This window comes from Ostrea edulis, chromosome 7, assembly GCF_947568905.1.
Source record: "Ostrea edulis chromosome 7, xbOstEdul1.1, whole genome shotgun sequence".
NCBI classification, from domain to species: Eukaryota; Metazoa; Mollusca; class Bivalvia; order Ostreida; family Ostreidae; genus Ostrea; species Ostrea edulis.
In genome coordinates this window covers 26671541-26693200 of record NC_079170.1, presented here as the reverse complement: position 1 = coordinate 26693200, position 21660 = coordinate 26671541, and the positions used below count along the sequence as shown (strand labels likewise).

Genomic DNA, 21660 nt, shown 5'->3' with positions numbered 1-21660 from the left:
CCCATAAATCGAGTGCTTCCCCTTGTAAAATGCCTGTATGGACAGTTCGAGAATGAGAGAAAATAGATAATGGAAAATACTTAACATCTACAGTACACTGTATTTTGCTTTAATACTGTTGATTCTTGTGATCGTGGTAGTGCAGTAGATTGATTGGTTTGATAATACTAAAAGTAGCAGAATTTGGGTTCAGTTGTTCAATTACTGTTCGATTACTGTTTAGAAGCAGAAATGGAATTGCAGTCTTTCTCCTTCAGACTTCTCATGCTTTGTTTTGTTGAACTTGGCCTAAGGTATACAGGTTTTTGTAAGATTTAAGAAGTGATATATATCAGGACTGTGGGCTATTATTGACTGTGAGTTTTGGAAGTTACAGTTCACACCTGACAGAAGTAAAATGAAGATGGCTCACAGTGAAGATAAATCTACAATACACAGTTGTTTGAAATATTTATCTTTAATGGGATTGCAAAACTTCCTAGATTCTTCATGTAGTCTTTGGTTATGATGCATCTAAATACATGTATATTTATGTTGTGTCATTCGGGTGATGCTTAGTTTGTACAACAGGCATTCCGTCTACTAGAGTGTGTATGGAATTAAAAAAAAAAAAAATTATAAATAACATGCAGTTGCAATGTATGATTTTTAATCAGATGATACGGTTTATTGACATGTGTTAGACTTTTTAGTTCCCTATCAATAAAACCGACCGTCCGTCCATCTGTCCTGTCTGTCTCTTCGTCAGACCATCAGTCTGTCCCACTTGGTTTTCCATCCCCCCCCCTTTTTTTTTATCACGCCTTGATTTAATAAGCTGAAATTTAGTATGTAGTGTATCACTGTATGCTTTCGAATCAAGTTTAAGTTTCATCACCAAGTGATTTTTACAAGGTGTATGGGACTTGGGGCTGAATATAGTTTTCCAGTCTTTAATCTACTTTGCTTTAACTTTGGAATCTGAAATTTGATAATATGTGGTTACCTGATGAATGGATACAGATCAAGTTCCAGTCTTGTTATCATTGACCTGCATGTATTCTACCAAATATTGTGGGACTTACAATTATTTTCTTTAACTTTTTCAAGTTTTGTTTTCTGGACTTTTTTCACCTTGCTTTGATTTTGGAAGCTTAAATTTGGTATTTAATTTGCTAATATAACAGTATATTTACAGATCAAGTTAAATTTTTGTCACAGTGGACTGATGATGTAATTTTCTGGACTTTTCTCTACAATGCTTTAACTTAGGAATCTGAAATTTGATATGTGGTTATTGAATTAGGGCTATTCCAGAAATAAATACATGGGGGGGGTCGGGAGGCAAATTTTGTATATACCAAGCACCCATAAAAAAAATAATTAAAAATTACCCCATGACCCATCAAATTAATAAACTCATTTTACAATGACCCATCTAATAAAAAAAAAAACTAACCAGACCCACCACAAAAATATTTTTAAAAATGAAAACGGTACAAATCTCGCGAGGTTTTCGGGACAAACATTCTAGTCAATGACGCGGAAATGCCTGTGTGACATTGTATCACAGTAGTTCTGAAGAAACGATGTCACATCAACAATCAAAGGCATCTATGGCGGGAATGTTGGAAAGATTGGGAGTCCAAACGATGCTATTATCATGAAATGGGTATGGATATGTTTTTCCACGAATCGTTCGTCTTCTAATGGAGCCCGCGACCGGAGGCCTCTATATCACCATCACACCGACTGATAAATATAACGCATCGGTACCCTCGTATAAATCAACTAAGGTTTGCCTATTTTTATTAGAAAACAGAATACCTATTGGTTTCAAAATATTCCCAAAATCGATGCACTGTAAACTGTAATAATCTACAGAACAGAGTTCACCGCCATCACGTCCAAAGGGACCCTACTAAACGCGCCTCTAATTTGAAGAGTGCCGTAATGGAAAGTTATGCGCTGCAAAGAGCGACAACTCGAATAGTTCTATGTTACTTCCGATTTCCGATTTCAAAAGCAGCATTTCGAAAGCACGTTTTCAATTTTCCCTCCGACGTTTTGTAACCAACACGACAAGAGCGACAATAAAGATATTCTGAAAACTCAACACCCACGTGGCACAAAATAAAACAATAGAAACTACCCACTACCCATAATAAATATTTTTTTAACAGTCCAACCACGGACCAATTAAAATATGAAAAAATACGACCACCCACACAAAAAAATATCATTTGCCGCCCGACCCCCCCATTTGATCATTTCTGGAACAGCCCTTAGTAGATACACATTAAGTTTCACTAGTTTTGAATTATTCTAACAAAATTTGTAAAACGTAGTGTCATAGTTATCTGAATTAATTCTTGTACTCTGTCTAGATCTCCATATTTTCTCATTGTGTGAGATCTATTTAATTATTGCATACCAATGGAGTTTGTCTGATTCACTGATATACAATAGATCAAAATTAGCATTTTCTCGTATTTATAGATAATATCCACCCACTTGTCTAAAAATATTGGATTATAAAACTTTCAACTTTTTTATTCAAACACACAAGATCTATACATCACATGAAAACAGAAATGCTGGTAGAAAGTCGTGAATGTTGGCACTAGGTAGAAGCAAATATGTCAATCTTTATAAGCTTTTATAAGCTTCACGGTTCAGGATACTGGAAGCGAGATTGTTCCTAACACAGCAATAGAACTCAAGGAATGAAGCATTGTTTAATGTGGTGATAAAGACATTTTCGTTTCTAGATGATCATTGAAATGTTTTGAATATTAAAATTAAAGAAAATGCAATTAAAATTTCAAAACAGACATATATGGTACGGAAATTTGTACAGATTTATCTATTTTCCTATATTTTCATACCCCTTTGGAAAGGAGGGGGCATATTGTTTTGGACCTGTCTGTAGGTCAGTCCGTGTCCATCGGTATTGTAGACCAGGTCTTGTCTGCTCAATATCTTTAGATCCCTTTGCTTGACAGATATCAAACTTAGTGCGCTGATACATCTTAAGGGATAGATGAACCCTATTGATTTTGAGGTCACATGGTCAAAGTTCAATAGTCAATCCACTCTGGATATAGGAAGATATTGTGCGCTCAATATCTTGAGAACATTTTCCTTAGCAGACATCAAACATGGTTCACTGGTACATAAGGAGTAGATGAATCCTAATGATTTTGGGGTTAAAGTTAAAGGGTCAAACTGGACACAGTAATATATTTTCTCCTCTTTATTTTGAAAATCAAGCTTGGCACACTGGTATATCCTAAGGAGTAGATGAGCCATAGTGATTGAGGTCACATGGTCAAAGGTCAAGAGTCAATCCGCTCTGGACATAGAAAGATATTGTCCACTCAATTTATTGAATTGTTTTGACATTTTTATCAAATATAGCTGCAGAACTGTTGGTCTCTGAGAAAATATTGGGAAAGATCAGAAATTTATCTCTGATCTGTCCCAATATTTTCTCAGAGAGCCAGTTCTGCAGCTATGTCAAATGATACATGTGTATAACCCTTTTCAATTTTGCACCACGGGGTACATTCATGTTTCTGAAAGATTTCTTGTTTTTATTATATATTTTTATTATGTGTAAACTATTGATGTAAGATTATTCACATAAAATGTTATGCAAGCGACTTGACATGTGACTTGATCTGTAAGTATTACATAGCAATACATGCCCCTACAGGTTACAGGTCTCCTTAGGGGGCATGTATATTGCTATGTAATACATACTGTAGTACAGATTGATTGTTACTTATAGTCAACAAGAGGGGGTGTTCGTGATAAACAATTCAGAAAATTATAATGAACATGAAGAAAAGAGATTTACATGAAAGTCCGAATTTACAAAGCAGTGAAACCACTGACAATCAATGTTAAAATCACAAGTAAATCCTTCTATACAAAATATTCCATGAATATGTCATTTACAAATGTATTCTTAGTTCATTCATGCAGAAAATAATTATTTGATGTAAGTCATATTTATTGTGAATTAATGTGTGAACTGGATAAGCAGGTGTGTGTAGGGGTCAGATTTGACAGAGGATATAAGACAGATGGTGATATGTTAAGTTTGCTAGCAGCCAAAGACAAGCGAGATATTTCATATGTGACCTTGAGGGCGGGGGAGAAGTTTACCCTGCAGTAGCTGATAAGTCCGACTCTGATGTAATTAAACATTCCAATGAATCAGATTGTCAGCTAGTGTTATCTGGACCTGTACTATTTGTTGGTCCATTTTGAACAGGTTTTAACTCTGCCCCCAGATCAGCAAAATATCTGAAGACAGTTAAACTTGTTTGGAGAATCTTCATGCGTGATTTTTTAAGTTACCTATAATGTGGTAATTAAATATCAATTGCTGTCAGAATTTACCTGAGGAAGACGGCCAATAAAGCCAGAGTGTTAAGTGTTTTCTTGAAGTCATCCTACTGCATGTGGAATTTTAGTTAAAGCTTACTAATAGCATAGTACAGGTGTCAAGTTCTAGGGAGGTGTGTGCTTGGAAATCTACCTGTGTGTGTTGAGTTAATGAGTTACCTGTGTGGGAAATGACCTACCGTTAGATACCTGTGTAGAATGTGTACAGGCAAAGCAGGTGTAGCATGAAACGGAAATGGGAGACATCTCTATCTCAGTCTGATGGTGAGTGTATAGATATATGTAGGGGGGATAACTCCAAGGGGTTGCAGCCAAGAAGAGGAAGTAATTAATGGGATGATGGGAGGGGGGATTCAACCGTGAAATTCATTGACAAAACGGCTAAAAATTCCGTTCTAACAGTGTTTAGACGCTGTCAAACAAGAAAATTTTATGTGTTACAAAGATCCATTCAGAGTTTTTCTGTTGACTGATGGTGATGTTTCGTTTTGTTGTAGATTTGACAGATAGTTTTATCATATTGTGTCTCTGTGTCGATCTTTGAGGTCCACCGATACTCTAAGTCCCCTGTGTCTGTGAATGGCCTTTGTTTGTTTTACCAAGTCTTTTATTGACAATCATTGGTATTCAGCAGATAAAATTTCGCACATTTCTACAAACATTCTATTAATTTCACTTGAATGAGAGTTTGTACAGATAAATATTGATATTAATTATTAGGACCAGGTTTGGAATTTTGAAATGTTATTTATCAGCTACTGTGTTTTCAATATGTACGTTTCACTTGAATTATTTCCTAGCTGTTTTTTAATTTACCTGAGTTGTGCGTTCTATGTACCTGTTTCACTGATAGTAGAAAAGGTGCATTTAATTCATTGATAGTCATCACAAACAAATCAGACAAATTTAAATGTCCAGAACTAGTTTTGCTGATTGTAGTTTAATTCACTGGAGCTATTATGTTAAATTTATTTTTTCTGAGCAAGTTAAAAGTGTGCAGTATACTCCCTATTTAATCGTAGTAGCTTGTTAATGAAAAATAACGGTCTTTACAATGAGAGCAAGCATACTGCCTCTTCAGTTTGTGTAGAACTGTGTGTGTGAACTTGTATAGTAACTGTGCAAATTAATCGTCAACACCAAAATATATTTCAAGTTACATCATAGGGTATTGATAGGGGTAACTCTGCGTACACTTATTGAATATTGTGCTGAAACGTCCTTGACCGAATTGTGCAAAAACTTTTGTACTCCAGCAGATCTTCCTGACTGTCATCCTCTATTTGCAATTAAGTCTTGTGGTTTTAGAGCTATGAAATTCTTACTTAATTTATCTAATGAAATTGAAAAATCCCCCTCTCCAATGAAAAATCTTGGATCCCTCCTTGCTCTGTCCTTTGAAATGCTGGTCACAGCAAACCATGATAATAAGATGATCAAACATGGGTGTCTAATGATGCCTTTGCTTTCAAAACACTTTGTTTTATTCTTAGTGTATGTCTATTGCCTTTCATTTGTAAATACATTTAGTTATAAGATACACTGGATGTTGTCCTGTTATGAACGAGTGCATGTATGTTTTGTAGACGAGTTAAATGTGAGTAAAACTGAAGTCCAGAGGAAAGACGAGGAGACCAGTAGCTTGAAGGACCAACTGTCTGATGCCCAGAAACTGACCGATGACCAGTCCAAAATGGTCGTCAACCTTCAGGGTATGTGCTCAGAGTTCTAGTGATGTCCAGTTGAATATCAAATGTAGAAATAACCAGGGTTTTTGATGCATAAAATGGCACTTTCCATTTCGAAGAAACATCTGCTATAACTTGCATTTTGGCATGAATAGAAATTAGAGAATCCATATGATAGTATCATTCTCTCACCAGAGGGCATGTTACGCAAGCTTCACATACACCTCTGTCAACGCTTGAAATCATGTGACAATATAATCACATGATATAAACAATCACTCTCGGTTTCCTTTCCCTTTAAAAGTCCTCGCAACAGGTAATACATCAGGCTTTTTTCATAGCCCACTGACACTTTATTAGTACATATTTACCATTTAGCTGTTTGTCTCCTATTTTACAAGTTTTATCGTATTTTCACAGCCTCTTTTACTTTTGATTCCATGTTTACATTTAAATCTCCACCACGTGTATGTCCTACATTCATACTCATATTACGAAGTAGTTCCAAATTTATGATCAGAAAACGGCGATTTTAATCAATTTACAGTAAGCATCAATTTGACTGCACCAAAAACATATCATAATATGACTAAATATTTAGTCCAAAACATAAATGTTAGATAATAGAAACTTTTACAAGATTTCTGTAAAAAGCCGTTAACAGAGGTGTAGTGCGAGGACCACACGGAACTCTGGGTAGAGAATGATGATAGTATTTAGAACAATGGATACCAATTTGGATTTTTATTGGAAATTGCAACAATTTGATATTCAGATACATGCACAGTTCTCAATGCAAAACCTAAATTTTGTGAAAGTAATAAATATCAATAACAGTTCCATCAATATCATATAAAAAGATTGGTGTGATCTATACAAAAGTTTGAAACATAGGTTTCATTTTTGGCTATTCTCAAATGAAATTTTGATTATGATGTTGTTCTTTATGGCATCATAAAGTACAAACAGACTACTGCATGCATTACATCATATTTTGTAGATCTGTAATCGTTAATATGCACATTCTGAATATTTCTTATGCAATAAAATGAAAATCATCAACTCAAACTCAATATTTTTGGAAAAGAAATTCACATGGCCAAATGAAATCCAATGTGATTCTTGTCTTTGATTGATATATCGCAGTATGTTTCACTAAATATGTATGTGTTGAGCATCCTACTGTGAAGGGAGATTTAGTAAAATTAACATCAGGAAAAGAATTCAAATAAAACCTTTCAATTTTTATAGAACAACTGAGAAAGGCTGAAACTCAAACCAAAGAAGTGAAGCAACAAATACTGGATCTGAGAGGTAGATTAACATTAATTTTACATTCTGTAGCGAGATCTGAGGAGTGAAACAGCAATATGCAGTGTTACAAGGGTCTGAGGGATAGGGCAAAATGATCCATTTAGTGCTGATAGTTGCCCAATCTGACAGATAGGCCTATATTGTATAACTAGAAATGAGGGATAGGGCAATATTATGTATGCAGATAACTGACAAGTACATGTAGGTCAATATTGTATACCCAGACATTAGAGATGGGGCATTATTGTATAACTAGATCTGATGTTTAGGTCAATATTGTATATCCAGACATATACAGATATATCTGGCTCTAGAGATAGGGCAATATTTTCTAGATTTGACATGTAGGACAATATTGTATATGCAGACATATACTTATATATCTAGCTCTTGAGATAGGGCAATATTTTGTAGATTTGACATGTAGGACAATATTGTATATGCAGACATATACATATATATATATCTGGCTCTAGAGAGAGGGCAATATTTTCTAGATTTGACAGTTAAATTACTATTTATACATGAATACATCACCTATCACAACTTATTATACATGCACACGGATTATAATCTTGTGTTGCTCTGTTCCCTTACAGTCTGACTTATTTTATCTCCCAGTAAAATCATATCTCTATAGATGATCCTTGATTGGTTATTGCTTGTCGTTCATCGCCTTTTTGACAAGGCATCGTGACGAGTTTTTATTTACCCTGGATTTAACCTATAACACTACCTGAAAAGTATTCACAAAAACAAAATGGTAAAACAACAGCAAAGTATAGTCTCAGAAATGCTGGAGTCAAATTACTGGAATAACTGGCGTACTTCACTCGGCAACAATAGGATGATATCATCACCGTGTGTGAAATTCCGTGGATTTTTGTTTTATTTTTGTGAATACTTGGGGAGCTTTACTGTGACTCAGAGCAAGGTGTGCATGTAATGAGAGTTTCCAGTTTGTGTGTCATGAATAATTCCTGCGGTTTACTCATCTCTCTACCTCTTTTGTTTAATCAGACACCTGTTTGCAGTGCATTTACCTCTGACTGTGCATTAGTAGTTTATCAATGTGGATTAAACACAATTTTACCTTTTTCTCTCTGTATGTATTTCTTGTGTTTTAGCTCATTAAAGAACCCTTTAATGAGCTTTTCTGATCAAATTAGTATGTTTGTCTTCAGCTTTGGTAAAACTATGAAACAGGGTGAATGGAAAGCGGAGTACTGATTGATCCGGCAATTATTTGAAACTGAAGTTCGTGTAGCGTCTAAAGGAGCTGATACAGCGGGGATTTGATTCTGTTTAGTGTTTACTATAGGTCAGAGTAGTTCAACAGACAACACACACTATAGAATTATGGGACAATTATTTACTCATTCAAGGACACATCGCATGTTTTTAAACTTTTTAATTTTTTCAGCAAAATTAATTCATTTCATGCCTAAAACTACTTTACATGTGTTTTAAATGAAACAGTTTGCGTAGTTTTCGAGTTTGAAAGCGATGAAATTCAAATCTTGCGATATGCATATTTTCTTCGATATTTTACGCGCCATTATCTGTGACGTCATATGCGACCTCGAGCGAGAAGATTTGAAAACAGTTGATAGTCATTTCATAAACAGATTAGATTTAATTGACAAGCAAACAATTATCACATTAACAGCTTGTAAATAGCACTGCATTAGGGTGTTTTGTGCCGTTTAAGGGTGTACTTGCTGTCAGTAGTTAAGATTTGGACTGTGTTTTTTTCAATTTTCGAAGGAAGGTATGAGGGACAAGACATGAATATTTTTTTGTCGGCACAACGACTTTGCCATAAAAACCCCCTGTAGAATTTGTCCCTGTACTTTTTTAAACAAGCACTTGGACAAATACGTAGATAAACTGCGAGAAAATGGTTCTATCGAAGCTACGAACTGTTACATATAGGCCTACGGCATATGCTTTCCGTTCTGCTCTCGAATTCAATACACACTCGCACCAACTGACCTTCACCTTGTAACACCATATAGGCAGAACTTTGCTAACAGTGTCTACCAACTGGTAGTTTTAAAAAAGAGATTTAAAGATAAAAGATAATTGAACTTTCAATTTTAAATAATAAAATATAATATTTCCCGACTTTGAATTGAATTATAATGCTTACATTTTTTTTAAGGAACGCGTACGTGTTTACAACAACAGCACGCCGCGCTCCCACTTCCTAAGTAACAACGTGTTGATAACAACAAAAAAATGATTAGGCCTAATAAAATTGCTTTAATAAAATAATTTAAAAGTATTGTGATTTTCACAATAAGTTTGATCATTATTATTATTTTTTCTTTTTCGAAATGCACCCGTGACAGTCAGGCCTAGTTGTCATTGATACATAATCGTATCATAATTTAGGTCTATCTAATTTCTCCAAAAATAAATTTAATAATATATTGCACTATTTATTTTAGAAAAGCAACACCGCTAATTACAGTTGTTTACAGAAATGGCATTACCAAATTGTGTTTAGACAGTGATCCCATGTAAACATTATTTACTCGCAAATTTATGCAGATTTCATACTCGCTTTCCTTGCTATATTTGGGTCGCTATTTGTATGCACTGGTGGCTAAAAGATATAAGACTCGGGAAATTTGTCAACATCGAAATGAATGTTATCCATGGTAAATAAATTAGGCCCCTAAAACCCGAGTTTTTAAAAATATCTAACACTACTTTTACAACAAGTTGATCGACGAAGGTCGCATATGACGTCACTGTACCACGTGACTACCTATCTAATTAACTAGGCTTTTTGAAACTGGGGCTTAGATTTAAGTCCGTATTGTGGCTAATTATCGCATTACTTCAGCGAACGAACTATTACAATTAATTTCTATAAGCATAAGGAAGACAAAATGCATATAATTCTGTATACTTTGAAAACACGAGATGTGTCCTTTCAGTCAACATTTCAAAGAGAAATTCACCATAGGATTTGAAGACTTGAGAGTTGACTTCATATTTAGTTCAAAGATAGGTGAAGGTAATATAGAGTTGCCTATAGAAATAAAAGGTCAAGGTCACAGTTGTGCCTTGAATCAGAGAGGCCCTATTATTGTAGATGTTAGAACAGGTCTTCAAATATACATTAAGCAACAATATACTCTTTAGAAATGTACATGTATGTAACAGGTTTAATGACTATTGTAAACAATTGGCATGCAAAAGATAATGGCTATCTAAAAAGTTCTATGGATTATCAAACCATCACAATTCATGTAACAGTGAATTCAAACTTATTTAAACTGATGTGCTCTGGGAGATAAATTTTATGTTTGGATGGACAGAATAAGTTAGATTGCACAATGTAAAGAACATGGTAAAACAAGGATTAGGAATAGAAATAGGGTCAGAATTCACAAAGAAACACTGCACACAAGTGTCGGGATAGACAGGTTCGACTGTACTGTCAAGTAGTTCTGTGAGGACTTTGTCATGGTGAGCCTGATATGGTTAATCCTGCATGACAAGCCTACTGTTGTATCCTGCATGTCTCCCCATTCTATTAACAGACCAGCTAATGGATGAACAGAAACTAGCAAAAAATAGCCAGGAAGATTTGTTAGCAGTTACAAGTGAGTTCACAATATTAAGAATCTGAACCTGGCCTGTCCCAAATCTGTTGTGTCTTGTCATATGTACAACAAAGTCTGCTGTCCACTTCATGTAAAATCTACTCCAGTATATCATAAAGAATTTAATTTACTCATAACAGTAAATGTTGTATTAGATTAAATTGTTATTATTGACAACCATGCATAGGCAGTATCAGTTTTGTATATCCATGGGAGAAATTTTCATAAGATTACAATTAATTTAAAAGTAAACTTACAGAATAGTTTTTCACAAAAATTCTTGAAAGCTACTGTTCAAGAGAAGCAAGGACAATCATGTTACTTTAAGAAAGGAAAAAACTGTGTAGTACTAAGTTAATAATATTTATTTCAGGTGAACTTGACCTAGAAAAAGTGAAAAATAAAGAAACCAAAAAGGAACTAGATGAGACCAAATGTAGGTTGACACATAAATACCACCAATCTTCTTATGTTTAATATGGAGTAATTGATTGTACATTAGCAATTTTTCTGACCTGGAGGTTATAAAACTTTTCTGAGCACGTTTTCATTCTCAAACTCTAAATCGTACTCATACTCAAAAAGTGAAGGTTATAAAACTTGTATAAAATCATTCTTCCACTCAAATGGAATACATGCTCATTAGACAAGATTTTTAAGTATGTTTCGAAGCTTGCTCTGTCAGAGGTGTACTCAAAACAAACATGACTGAGTTTGAATATGAATACAATAAAAGTTTTATAACCTCCAGGCCTGGTCTATTGAATTTGTAGAAATAGTTTTCATTAAATAAATAAATTCACAGAAAATTTTTATCACTTTCATAGCAACAAAGTGTTAATTCCCCCCAAAAAATTTCTGCACAGAAATAAATCTATTGTATTAAGACCCAATTTTGCAAAAAAAGAATTTACACAAAAATTCCAGATCTAAGGTTGTTACATGTATCACAGAATTGGATGTGATTTACATGTACATATAGAAAATTTAGCACTATATACTAAATTGTTAATAGATTTGCTGCTAGAGACAGTAAGATGACCAGACATGAGAAGGCAAGTGTATAAGCCTCGTTAATATTAATTGAAAAAGTTTAATCATGAAGGATATTGTATTGTAGCGAAACACTTGGAGAGCCAACAAGCCGCGAAGCAAAGCCACAACGAGGCAGAACAGTTAAAGAGTAAGTTCAGAGCACACACAGTTCACAAGACACATACAGTATATCACTGCTTTCTACGTGAGTGTGTTGAAGAACGTTGAATTCAATAAAAAGGTTAAGATGAAATTTCCGCTTAATTCTTAAGTATTCAGTAAATTCGTGAAGAAAGTAGACGTGATAGACATAATTTGATTAAAGGAAATCGAGAACATGCATGTAAACTGTACACGATGACTATATGCTATGAAGGCCAGATGGCTTTGAATTAACACCAAATTTCCGTGTCTAGTGATGTTTCGGACTGTCGCTCCTAAAGACTATGACAGATGTAAGTTACTTCCCCTGGTCTGGTGTATATGGAGTTATCTCCCCTTCTGTTAATCATATTATTGTATTTTTATATTATTTTTGTTTGCTTAATAGTAATTAAACAACTGCTTATTATGAAACTTGCTAGAAGTAAATATTGTGATTAAACTATGTATATGAGATATATTGTTAGTAAGTATGTATCTGAGTTATATGTAGTGATATCAAACAAATGTAACTGTCCTGTACACTTGTAGTGGGTCAAAAGTTATCAGTCCATAACAAAATTATCAATTGAATGCTGTAATTTAAAAGATTAAAATTCTTAATCTGCAAAATATAAAATCTATAGGATAGATATGTGAATGTTAACAGGGATTAACCCAAATTAACACATTAAAGATTATTTTGTAATGCATTGTATTTTTTCTCAGGGATAAAGGATTTTGGGGTTGTTGTGGTTTAAAGATGATATTGTTTAATTGTCTCTCTGCATCATGGGCACTATACATGTGTATATGCAATCTAAGCATGTGTGATAACTGCTTGCTTTTCATCAATGATGATAAAATTTCTGTGATTTATAAGTCGGGCCATGTAACAATTCTCCTCATGTCTTCTGTTTTGCTTGTGGCATTTTTAAACTTTGTTTTGATGCTGTCGGGTTAAAAATTTATATTTTGTAAAATCTATGAGATGAGAAGGCAGAGATGTTTCAGACACTGAATTTTCGTATCATTAACTCTTGCCATAATCATTTCATGGTTCCTCATTTCTTCTGTTTTGTACAGTAAGCATGTCTGGAATCTCTTGTACACTTACATCTTCAATCTCAAGTAGCCATATTCCTTTTATGCATAGTTTGGGTTACAGCATGGATATTTTTCTATTTTCACTTTCGTTATCTCTTTATGTGCATGGAGCTCTTTCCATCTTCTTATATGAGTTTTGACTGATTTCTCTGCCTTCTGCATGGCTTATGAGGCCCATCATCGGCTTTGGATGTTTTTTTTTGTTTCGCCCCCTGGTGACGAGATTTGTAACTTTATCTGTGTCGCCCTGCAGACAAAGTTCGCCAGCTTCAAGAGCGACTGGATTCAGAGAGACGAACATCTTCTCACCATGGCTCGAGAAGCCTTCACCTAGACACACACGGTCGTGACACGCATAGCCGTGAGTTTTCTCACGGAAGCTCTTCACTCAGGGATTCGCATCATGGCTCACATAGGGAACTCCACAAAACTAACAGCGGAGGGCATGCACCCTCCAGTCCGTCTGGGAAACAGCGAGGTAATATAATGGGTAATTGTCTACATTTACTTCACATCTGATGTTGCCATGGAAACAAATGATCATCAGTGAGATGTCTCCAATTTTTTCGGACATGTTGTAACGGTTTGTCCTGGTAGGGATTTTGAAGTTCATTGCCCAACGTTTTTGTTTTATTCATCTCATATACAATCATAATCATGGTTTAGGAATAAATTGTGAGAGGTTCTGGTGGAAGGGTTCAAAGATTTTTTAATGTGCATGCTTAGGGATGATCCGTTCCATATATCATCATAGCTACAAGCACTGGAGTTTGTACACATACACCGTAGATTTTCATCATTAGCTTGGCAAGAGATTCGTAAACTGCATCGATTTTGTTTTAGATTTGTTGGAAGATTTCGATCATTTGATTTTTTTGTTAACGTTTTCATTGTGGTGGAGTTGTCTACCTGTGTTCTGGACACACTGTTCTTGCATGCAGCCTCACTTTGAAGTTTGCTGAAATTGTACATACATCAATCAAACATATATCCTTGTATTGCAGGTGAATTTACAGCACTCAAAGAAGAATGCTCAAGTCTTCGAAAAAGAATCCAGGCCATTGAAGCAGAGATGAAGATGTAAGTGCTTTATATGCTCAGATAGGGAAATAGATGAAGATGTAAGTGCTTTATATGTTCAGATAGAGAAATATTTTTGCAAGATTAATTTGAGAAAAAAATGGCATTTGATTCAGAATTATTGATTATTATTCATGTTCACTACAGGAATTGTTGATCATGTAATGAGGATGAGGGGAAAAAATTTCATTCAGGTTTTTTTATTGAGTATTGGACAATTAAATTTTGTTGGAGGGAGGTGAATTGTGCTCTGTTATTTTGACTGTAAAAAAAAAAAATTAAATGAAAAAATGAGTTGATGACATTTGTCTCTCAGGTCGCGCAAAGAGAATCTGCAACTGTCGGCCGAATACAACAAACTGCAGGAGTCGTATCGACAGCTCGAGGTCATGAAGGACCAGTTAGAAACGCAGGCCTTAGCCTGGCAGTCCAACCTCACCGACTCGCAGAAGGAGAACGAACAGACACGGCAGCAGGTGGGGGAGGACACCCAGCAACACAGAGGTTTGGTAATGGCAGGGTCAAATGTCGCAGGGTCACCGGGTCCACAGGTACTCCCAGGCTTGGTTTTATGGCATGGCAGTAGGAAGGTGTATGGTCTGTTGTTGTAAAAAATTTCCTCAGTGGTTTGGTTTCTTTCTTTTATATTTTAGTAGCCACTGGCATTTACTTTTTAATGGAGAATACTGTATAGGGAATTTTTTTTAGTTTAATGTGGAAGTTTTTCATTTATTCATTAATTTAAGAAATCATGAGGTTGTTATTTTTTTATGTTTCGATGTGAATGCTTATTATGATAATAATGTTGGTGTGATTATTTTGAGCTTTGTGTTTGATATTTCAGTGATAAGGTCCATGACGTATAATAGTTCTTTGGTTTTGTTCTACATCAGGCTTGGTTTGACCCTGCATGTTATCAAATCTGTGTAATTTTGACTAGATTTTATTTTATGTTCCCCACTTCAGGAAAAACTGAGATATAAATTTGTGTCTGTTCATCCATCCATCTGTAACAACCTGCTTTCTGGATGATATCTCAAATACATTTTGAAATTTTGCAATGAAAATAAAGAGTGTCTATGACAAACATCCGTTGGCTTTTGAGTCGAAAGGTGAAGGTTATCAGGTATCCTGAAGAGTCTCAATGTTTAATGGTTGAGTCCCATGATTTTGAGGTCAGAAGGTAAAGGTCACTGGGTTACATATGGCTTCCAGATATCTAAAATATTACTAAAGGATGACCCATATTGTTTTTCAAGTCCAAAGTTCAAAGTTATGTCATCACAAATGATAAAAAATAGTTTCTCAATGATATCTTAGATACCGTTTTGTGCTTTAGCAATTATTATCAAGTTCACGTTGGTAACAAATTGTCCGATATTTGTGATATTGTTATGCAGCACTGAGACTTTGAAAAAAGAGTTCTCATACCAAAATGTCCCCCTTCTAAAATGCACAAATCAAATATGACTTGAAGTGGGGAACAAATTCCCTTAATACTTCTGCATGCGATAGCTGTATATTTTATACAATATTTTATGATTATAGAGTTTGAATGTATATTTGATTGTTAATGTTTCAGTGGATAAACACATAATTTTAATGATAGTAAGAATTCAATGGGGGATGAAATGTCTATCAGTACTGACTAAATTGCATTTTGTTCTCCCAGTTAGAAGAAACCACCACTGAGGTCACGAGTTTGAGGTCGAAGTGTCAGGAATATAAGGACAAGGCCAGTGAGTTGGAGGTAGAGATGAGTCTCGTCCACGAGCAGTACAAGCACCTGTCAGACCGGACCAAAGTGGTGAGTGTTGAGGGGCATTTCAAATCCGATATATTTCAAACAACAGTGTCTCAGTATCAGTTAGGTCACATGACACATGTCCACTTAAGGTACACTTTTAGGTTCCTCGCTCCAAAGAACAAATCTCTGTATTAAAAAAGAAAGTGATTTGAAATTTGATTGAAGATCTGATATCCTGGATGATTGCTATGTAGATTAAGATTCACTTTCACTTCACTGATTGTTTCAATGTCTTGTTATGGACTGAAATCTGCATCGGTTGGAGAACATAGACACAGTTAAGCTATTTTCAAACACACAAAACGTGAGACTATTTCGTACTTTTCTAACATTTGAATGTTTGCAGTACATGTATTGTGTCCAGTCTAACACAAACACACACCGCCATATTCTCCATGCACATGTGGCTTTGTTTTTATAAATGAGGAGAATTTGAATGCCTTTACATGTGAGCATTAGTGGACAAACGTATGTTGTTATGTCGTTACAGTGGACTTGCGTTTAAGTCGATGGATGAAGAAACGAGTAGGTCATTTTAAATCAAAAGAATGATGCCAGTGCATAAAGTTCACTAAGTGCATAAAGTTCATACTCGGTACAACAAGGACATACTCGGCTTGTAATAGAAATGCTTGTTACCTAAACTTCCTATTTCAGATCACAGAAACATGCAAGCTTGACTATTCCTAAGTTTGTTTAGCCTTGGTATGTCATCCAAATTTCAAGCTCTCTTGGTATGAGACATGAGAGAAATGATGTATCTCCTCTCTAAATCTTAGTATTGAAACAGGAATGTGTGAATGATAAGTATGTAAATTCACAAGGAATGCCTCTGGTAACAATCTCTGCATTTCAACTGTTTATTCTAATTATTTTAATCTAAAAAATTCGAATAGTCTGGCTTTTTGACCCGACATTATGAAAACTTTACCCCATATCATCATAAAATCAGACATCATCTCATTTAGGACATAATAACCTGATAACATTACTAAGTACAGGACAGTATATTACTTATTTATCTACATTTATTTCTTTAACCCATGTAAGATAGCATTGTAATATCATGTAAACACCAGATACAAACATTTACTCCGACTAACAAGTATTATAATTGTCACGTATAACAAGAGACAAAATTTGACGGTGAGAGAAATTCATTGAAAACTCATGAGTCTTTACCTCTTGTCCAGTTTATGAAATCATTATGAAATTGCAGAAAATCAGTCAAAATGATGCAAAGTCTGCTTGCAGATTCTTAGCTTCAGTGGTTTAAAAATGTTTCATGCAATTTTGAGAGAAAAAGATGACAAGAACAATGCCAATTTGGCCAATGATATCGCATAAAATTTTTAGCATCATGATTTCATCTGACATTTTAAAATCACTGGATCTAAATATATATTCTACAGATTTGACCTTGAACTATGACCTTGACCTTTCTGTTTCAGTTGTCATTCGCCTCCAGTATCCCCCTTTTGATGTTACTGTTCGCCATTTTGATGGCCCTGTATCCCACCCTGGCTCAGATCACCGCGACAACAGTATGACATCATGGGGGGAGATAACTGCTGATTCACCCACCTCCTCCTCATCTGGGTGTCTGATGCTATCTGTGATGTGTGTTAGAGCCGGATTGAAAATGACACAGAAACACATGTGTATAAATGGTGTATGGATGTGTTTTGTTTCGTTTGTTGAAATCTTTGATGAGTTTATTGCATTTATTGTATTTCAAGCATGCAGTATGTTATTTTGAAGATTGTGTTGTAGTTCGTGTAAAGATATTTGTATGTAGGGTGAAATCTGTGTTTTGGTCCTTCATGTACATTTATGTATCTAAAATGTAACATGTACCCTTTAAATTTTCTGTGATAAAGTGAGTGCTAATTATAACCTCTGTTGTACAGTCAGTAGCACCGTGCAATACACAGGTTTCCTTCCAGTAGAAAGTCAGGAATTTTTTCTGTAAATTGAATTTTTTATTGAATTAAGATACGAAGATATATAATATGCAAGCAAGCTATTGTTGTTTTTGCAGATGAAATTTTAGTTTGTAATGTTAGGCGTTTAAGTCATATACACAGTGTTCATTGTACAGAAAAACTGGAATATTTACTCTGAAGACAGTTGAACATTATATCAGGAATTTGATAAAACCAGGAAATTTTATTACAGAACGAGGAATGGTTTCACAGAAACATGTATGATGGAGGCTACTACAATCAGTTGATATCTTTAACACACTGTCGGAGATTTGAGAGTGATTGTTTATGTGTATTAAAACAAAATAATCAAGCTACATTCTAGCTTGTGAACAAATTATTTATTCTACAGAAGACTGTTTGTCTCAGCTTTGCTCTCTCTTTATAAAGGCTAGATTAGCATTATGTCACGTAAATAATTGTCTAGAACTAAACGCGTGAACTTACTGCAGGTTTTTGAAGTTATACACTCCTTATTAGAAAAGAACACAGCATAAGGAACATTCAGTCCAGCAAAACTGTCATATACACTCGGAGTTTGTAAAAAGATTGGATTTAACTTCTTTTGTTGTTTGAATTCCCCCCCCCCCCCCCCCCCCCCCCCATTTAAGTGTTCTGCAGTTTGTGAAATTTGAGTGTAAATTTTATAAATTTGTGCATGATTACAATCTAATTTGCAGAATTTGAACAGTATCTGTACCTCAGACCTATACACGTTTTGCCATTCCTCAGAGTACTAGTTTACGAAGGCACACTCCATAAAGTAAGTCTTCCGGTGACTAGACAGACTTCTACCACCCCCTCTTTTTCTTTTGGTCCCCATGTGTCACCTTCCACGAGAAGGGACTTCTAAGGGGAATAGTTGTCCTACCTTTGTCTCTCTGGTGTTTTCTGTTTGATCTGCTTTTCATTGGATATTGTTTTCGTTTTCATCAGAATAAAAGCTTTCATGTCATCCAAACAAAGAAACACCAAGAGGATTCCGAGGAGCTGAACTTCGAGCAGCACAACCCTGTTCTGTACTCCTCTTCCCCTTTCATTCTTTGTGTGTGCTCGTAGAGAGAGAGTGTGTAAATATATACATAGGTACACAGCAGATAATATATTATTATTAAAACCAGTGTATATAGATAGAGTTTCCAAAATGTCCACAGTTCCAAGGCTTTAAACCAATCAGCAGGGCTTTCTCATCAAACAACACGGCTGCAGATTCATTTTAATGTACAATAGAGACGTTGGTCCATTTCATAGTACAACTCGGTCATTCGTTAATATCAATTTCAGTGTACAAGACAGCTACAGTACATATATTTGTCCAGTTTAATGGGCAACACAGCCATTGGTCCATTGTAATGTACAGCACAGCCATTGGTCCATTTTTATGTACAGCCATTGGTACTATTATAATGTTACCACATAAGATATTTAGCCATGTGTATGTTGTAACATCTCGCAGTGCCAGATGGGTGGTGTAAACATGCTGATTAATGTAAGAAGCATCTATACAATACACCAAAAACATTTAGTATTGATATTTCTCCATTTAGACATTTATAACATAGTGACATCTATGATTTACAATGTCATTTATTAGTGTGGCTATTTATTTTTTATCATTATTTTTTTTTTTTTTTTTTTTTTGGTTTGTATTTCTTTTAACATGTTTAAAGAAACAGGGTATGCAATATGTATTAAGAGAATGATTTTGTAAACATGTAATAAAGTGAGATATGCTGTATTGCTAATATTCAGTATATACATGTATTGTGTATAGTAAAATATAATCTGAATACACCTATTAAGCAACTTCATGATTTATAGATTTAATTAACTTTCTTTCATCGTGGTATGTTTAATCAGAAATGCACACAGCGTGTACATTGAAACCGACAGCATTGTAAGCCTGCTTTTTGTTTGGTAGCCTTGGACTGGGGCAGAGTTTTGAGACATTTTTGTATAAACACCTACTATTTACTAACTTGATTTGTTTTTATTACTTCAAATGTTGACAGTAAAGCTATGCAGACATGCAATCTTTGTTGTTATTGCCTCATAGAATTCTCAGAACTGAAGTATATGTCATCATGCATTGGTCAAAGTTTTAGCAATGTGGGAAAGGGAAAAGTGAATTGTATTTTGGAGTGGTTTTTCCAAGTACATGTATTTGTATAAAGCATCAAATGATTAATTGTATCATTTAGGATTATTTTTATAGTTTGCTGTAACAAGATCCCCCCCTCCCCTTCCATCGTATTTACATCCTTTGCATGCAATCAGAGCCTCCCTATCACTTGATAAATTCTGTGATTTTTTTTTTTACTTACAAGCAACACTTGTGATATGGCCTGTCTAAAGGAAGACAAAAAATTGTGAAAGGTCAGTTTAAACAAGTTTTACTGTGTAAGTAAATGAGGATAAGGAACAAGTCTTAACCAGTTCTTCTCTAAATATACTCTTAACGAATGTCCTAAAATTGCGCGCAGAATAATTATGATGTGCCAATTTACCAAAGTCTGTAAGGTTCATGAATTTGTGGACAGCAGGAAAAAAGGAAAATTAGTGAATGAAAACAGTGGTCAACCTTATAATGAATAGAAAATTGAGAGTTGGGCAATATAGCCAGCAGTGGGATCAGGTGCCAAGGAGGAGTAAGCATCCCCTGTTGACCAATCGTACCCACTGTTTACAAGCATTATATATTGATCAGAACCCAACCCCCCCCCCCCCCCCCCCCAGAATAATCCATGTGTAAAGAGCGGCTCAATAATAGGTATGAAATGCGCCTAACAGTATTCAACCTAATTACGGGTATTTGTGAATTGCATCACTTTAAGGAAATACCCGTAATTTGCTAAATGCTGACTTTATAACGAGAATTTGAAACCCCTGTAACATTAACTTATTTGTCAGTATTTAGTAGCCTGCTTTGGTTAAAATGTTGATCATTTACAGAACAATTTCGTGAATCGATCAGTGACTTGAACACTATATGCTGGTAATAATGAATTTGACAATGGAAAAGCTGGCGTTATTCTCTTCATCATAAAATTGCATCGACATGAAAGTGATTATTTTTAATAGATAAAATGGCGTTCATGTATCTAAATGTGGAGTTGAAGGCCAAAGCAAGAGGATTTTTTCTCGTATCTTGCTTAACGTCTCACTCGAGAATTTTTCACTCGTACTCTCGTGTAGAAGCTTTTAAATAAATTCTGCCTCGTAAGAAGCACAGTTCCTGCCCAAAGAATTCCAACAGACTCTTGGAAGATGCAATCACGAAAGACTGTAGACATAGTCAATGAGAAATTCCAGCATCTTTTTAATACAAACTTGTGATATCGGAGTTGTGTTTAACAAAGTAATTTTTTTTTTTTTTTTTTGGATAACTCATCACAAGATATAACATCCCTGGGTTCCATTTTTGTTGAAGAAGTAGACCATCGCCAAAGCTTCCAGATCTGTTGGATTTCTATGACGCAACCTAAGGA

The 21660-nt window shown here is 35.0% G+C and overlaps 1 protein-coding gene across 18 annotated transcripts in view; it reads left to right on the top strand.

The window, feature by feature from the left end:
• The window catches only part of LOC125656894 (sarcolemmal membrane-associated protein-like), a 48155-nt gene extending 27950 nt beyond the window's left edge, over positions 1-20205 (top strand). For 5 of the 18 annotated variants that reach the window (XM_048887515.2, XM_056143789.1, XM_056143792.1 and 2 more), the window contains 10 exons: positions 5982-6107; positions 7335-7397; positions 10955-11017; positions 11391-11453; positions 12138-12200; positions 13554-13790; positions 14305-14380; positions 14697-14931; positions 16053-16187; positions 17639-20205. In XM_048887515.2, the coding sequence (XP_048743472.2) occupies positions 5982-6107; positions 7335-7397; positions 10955-11017; positions 11391-11453; positions 12138-12200; positions 13554-13790; positions 14305-14380; positions 14697-14931; positions 16053-16187; positions 17639-17737 (1160 nt within the window). In that variant the 3' untranslated portion in view covers positions 17738-20205. Of the gene's footprint in view, positions 1-5981; positions 6108-7334; positions 7398-10954; positions 11018-11390; positions 11454-12137; positions 12201-13553; positions 13791-14304; positions 14381-14696; positions 14932-16052; positions 16188-16677; positions 16713-17638 lie in introns of all 18 variants that reach the window. The other 13 variants (XM_056143791.1, XM_056143796.1, XM_056143801.1 and 10 more) reach the window with 11 other exon arrangements.
• Positions 20206-21660: the final 1455 nt, after the last annotated feature.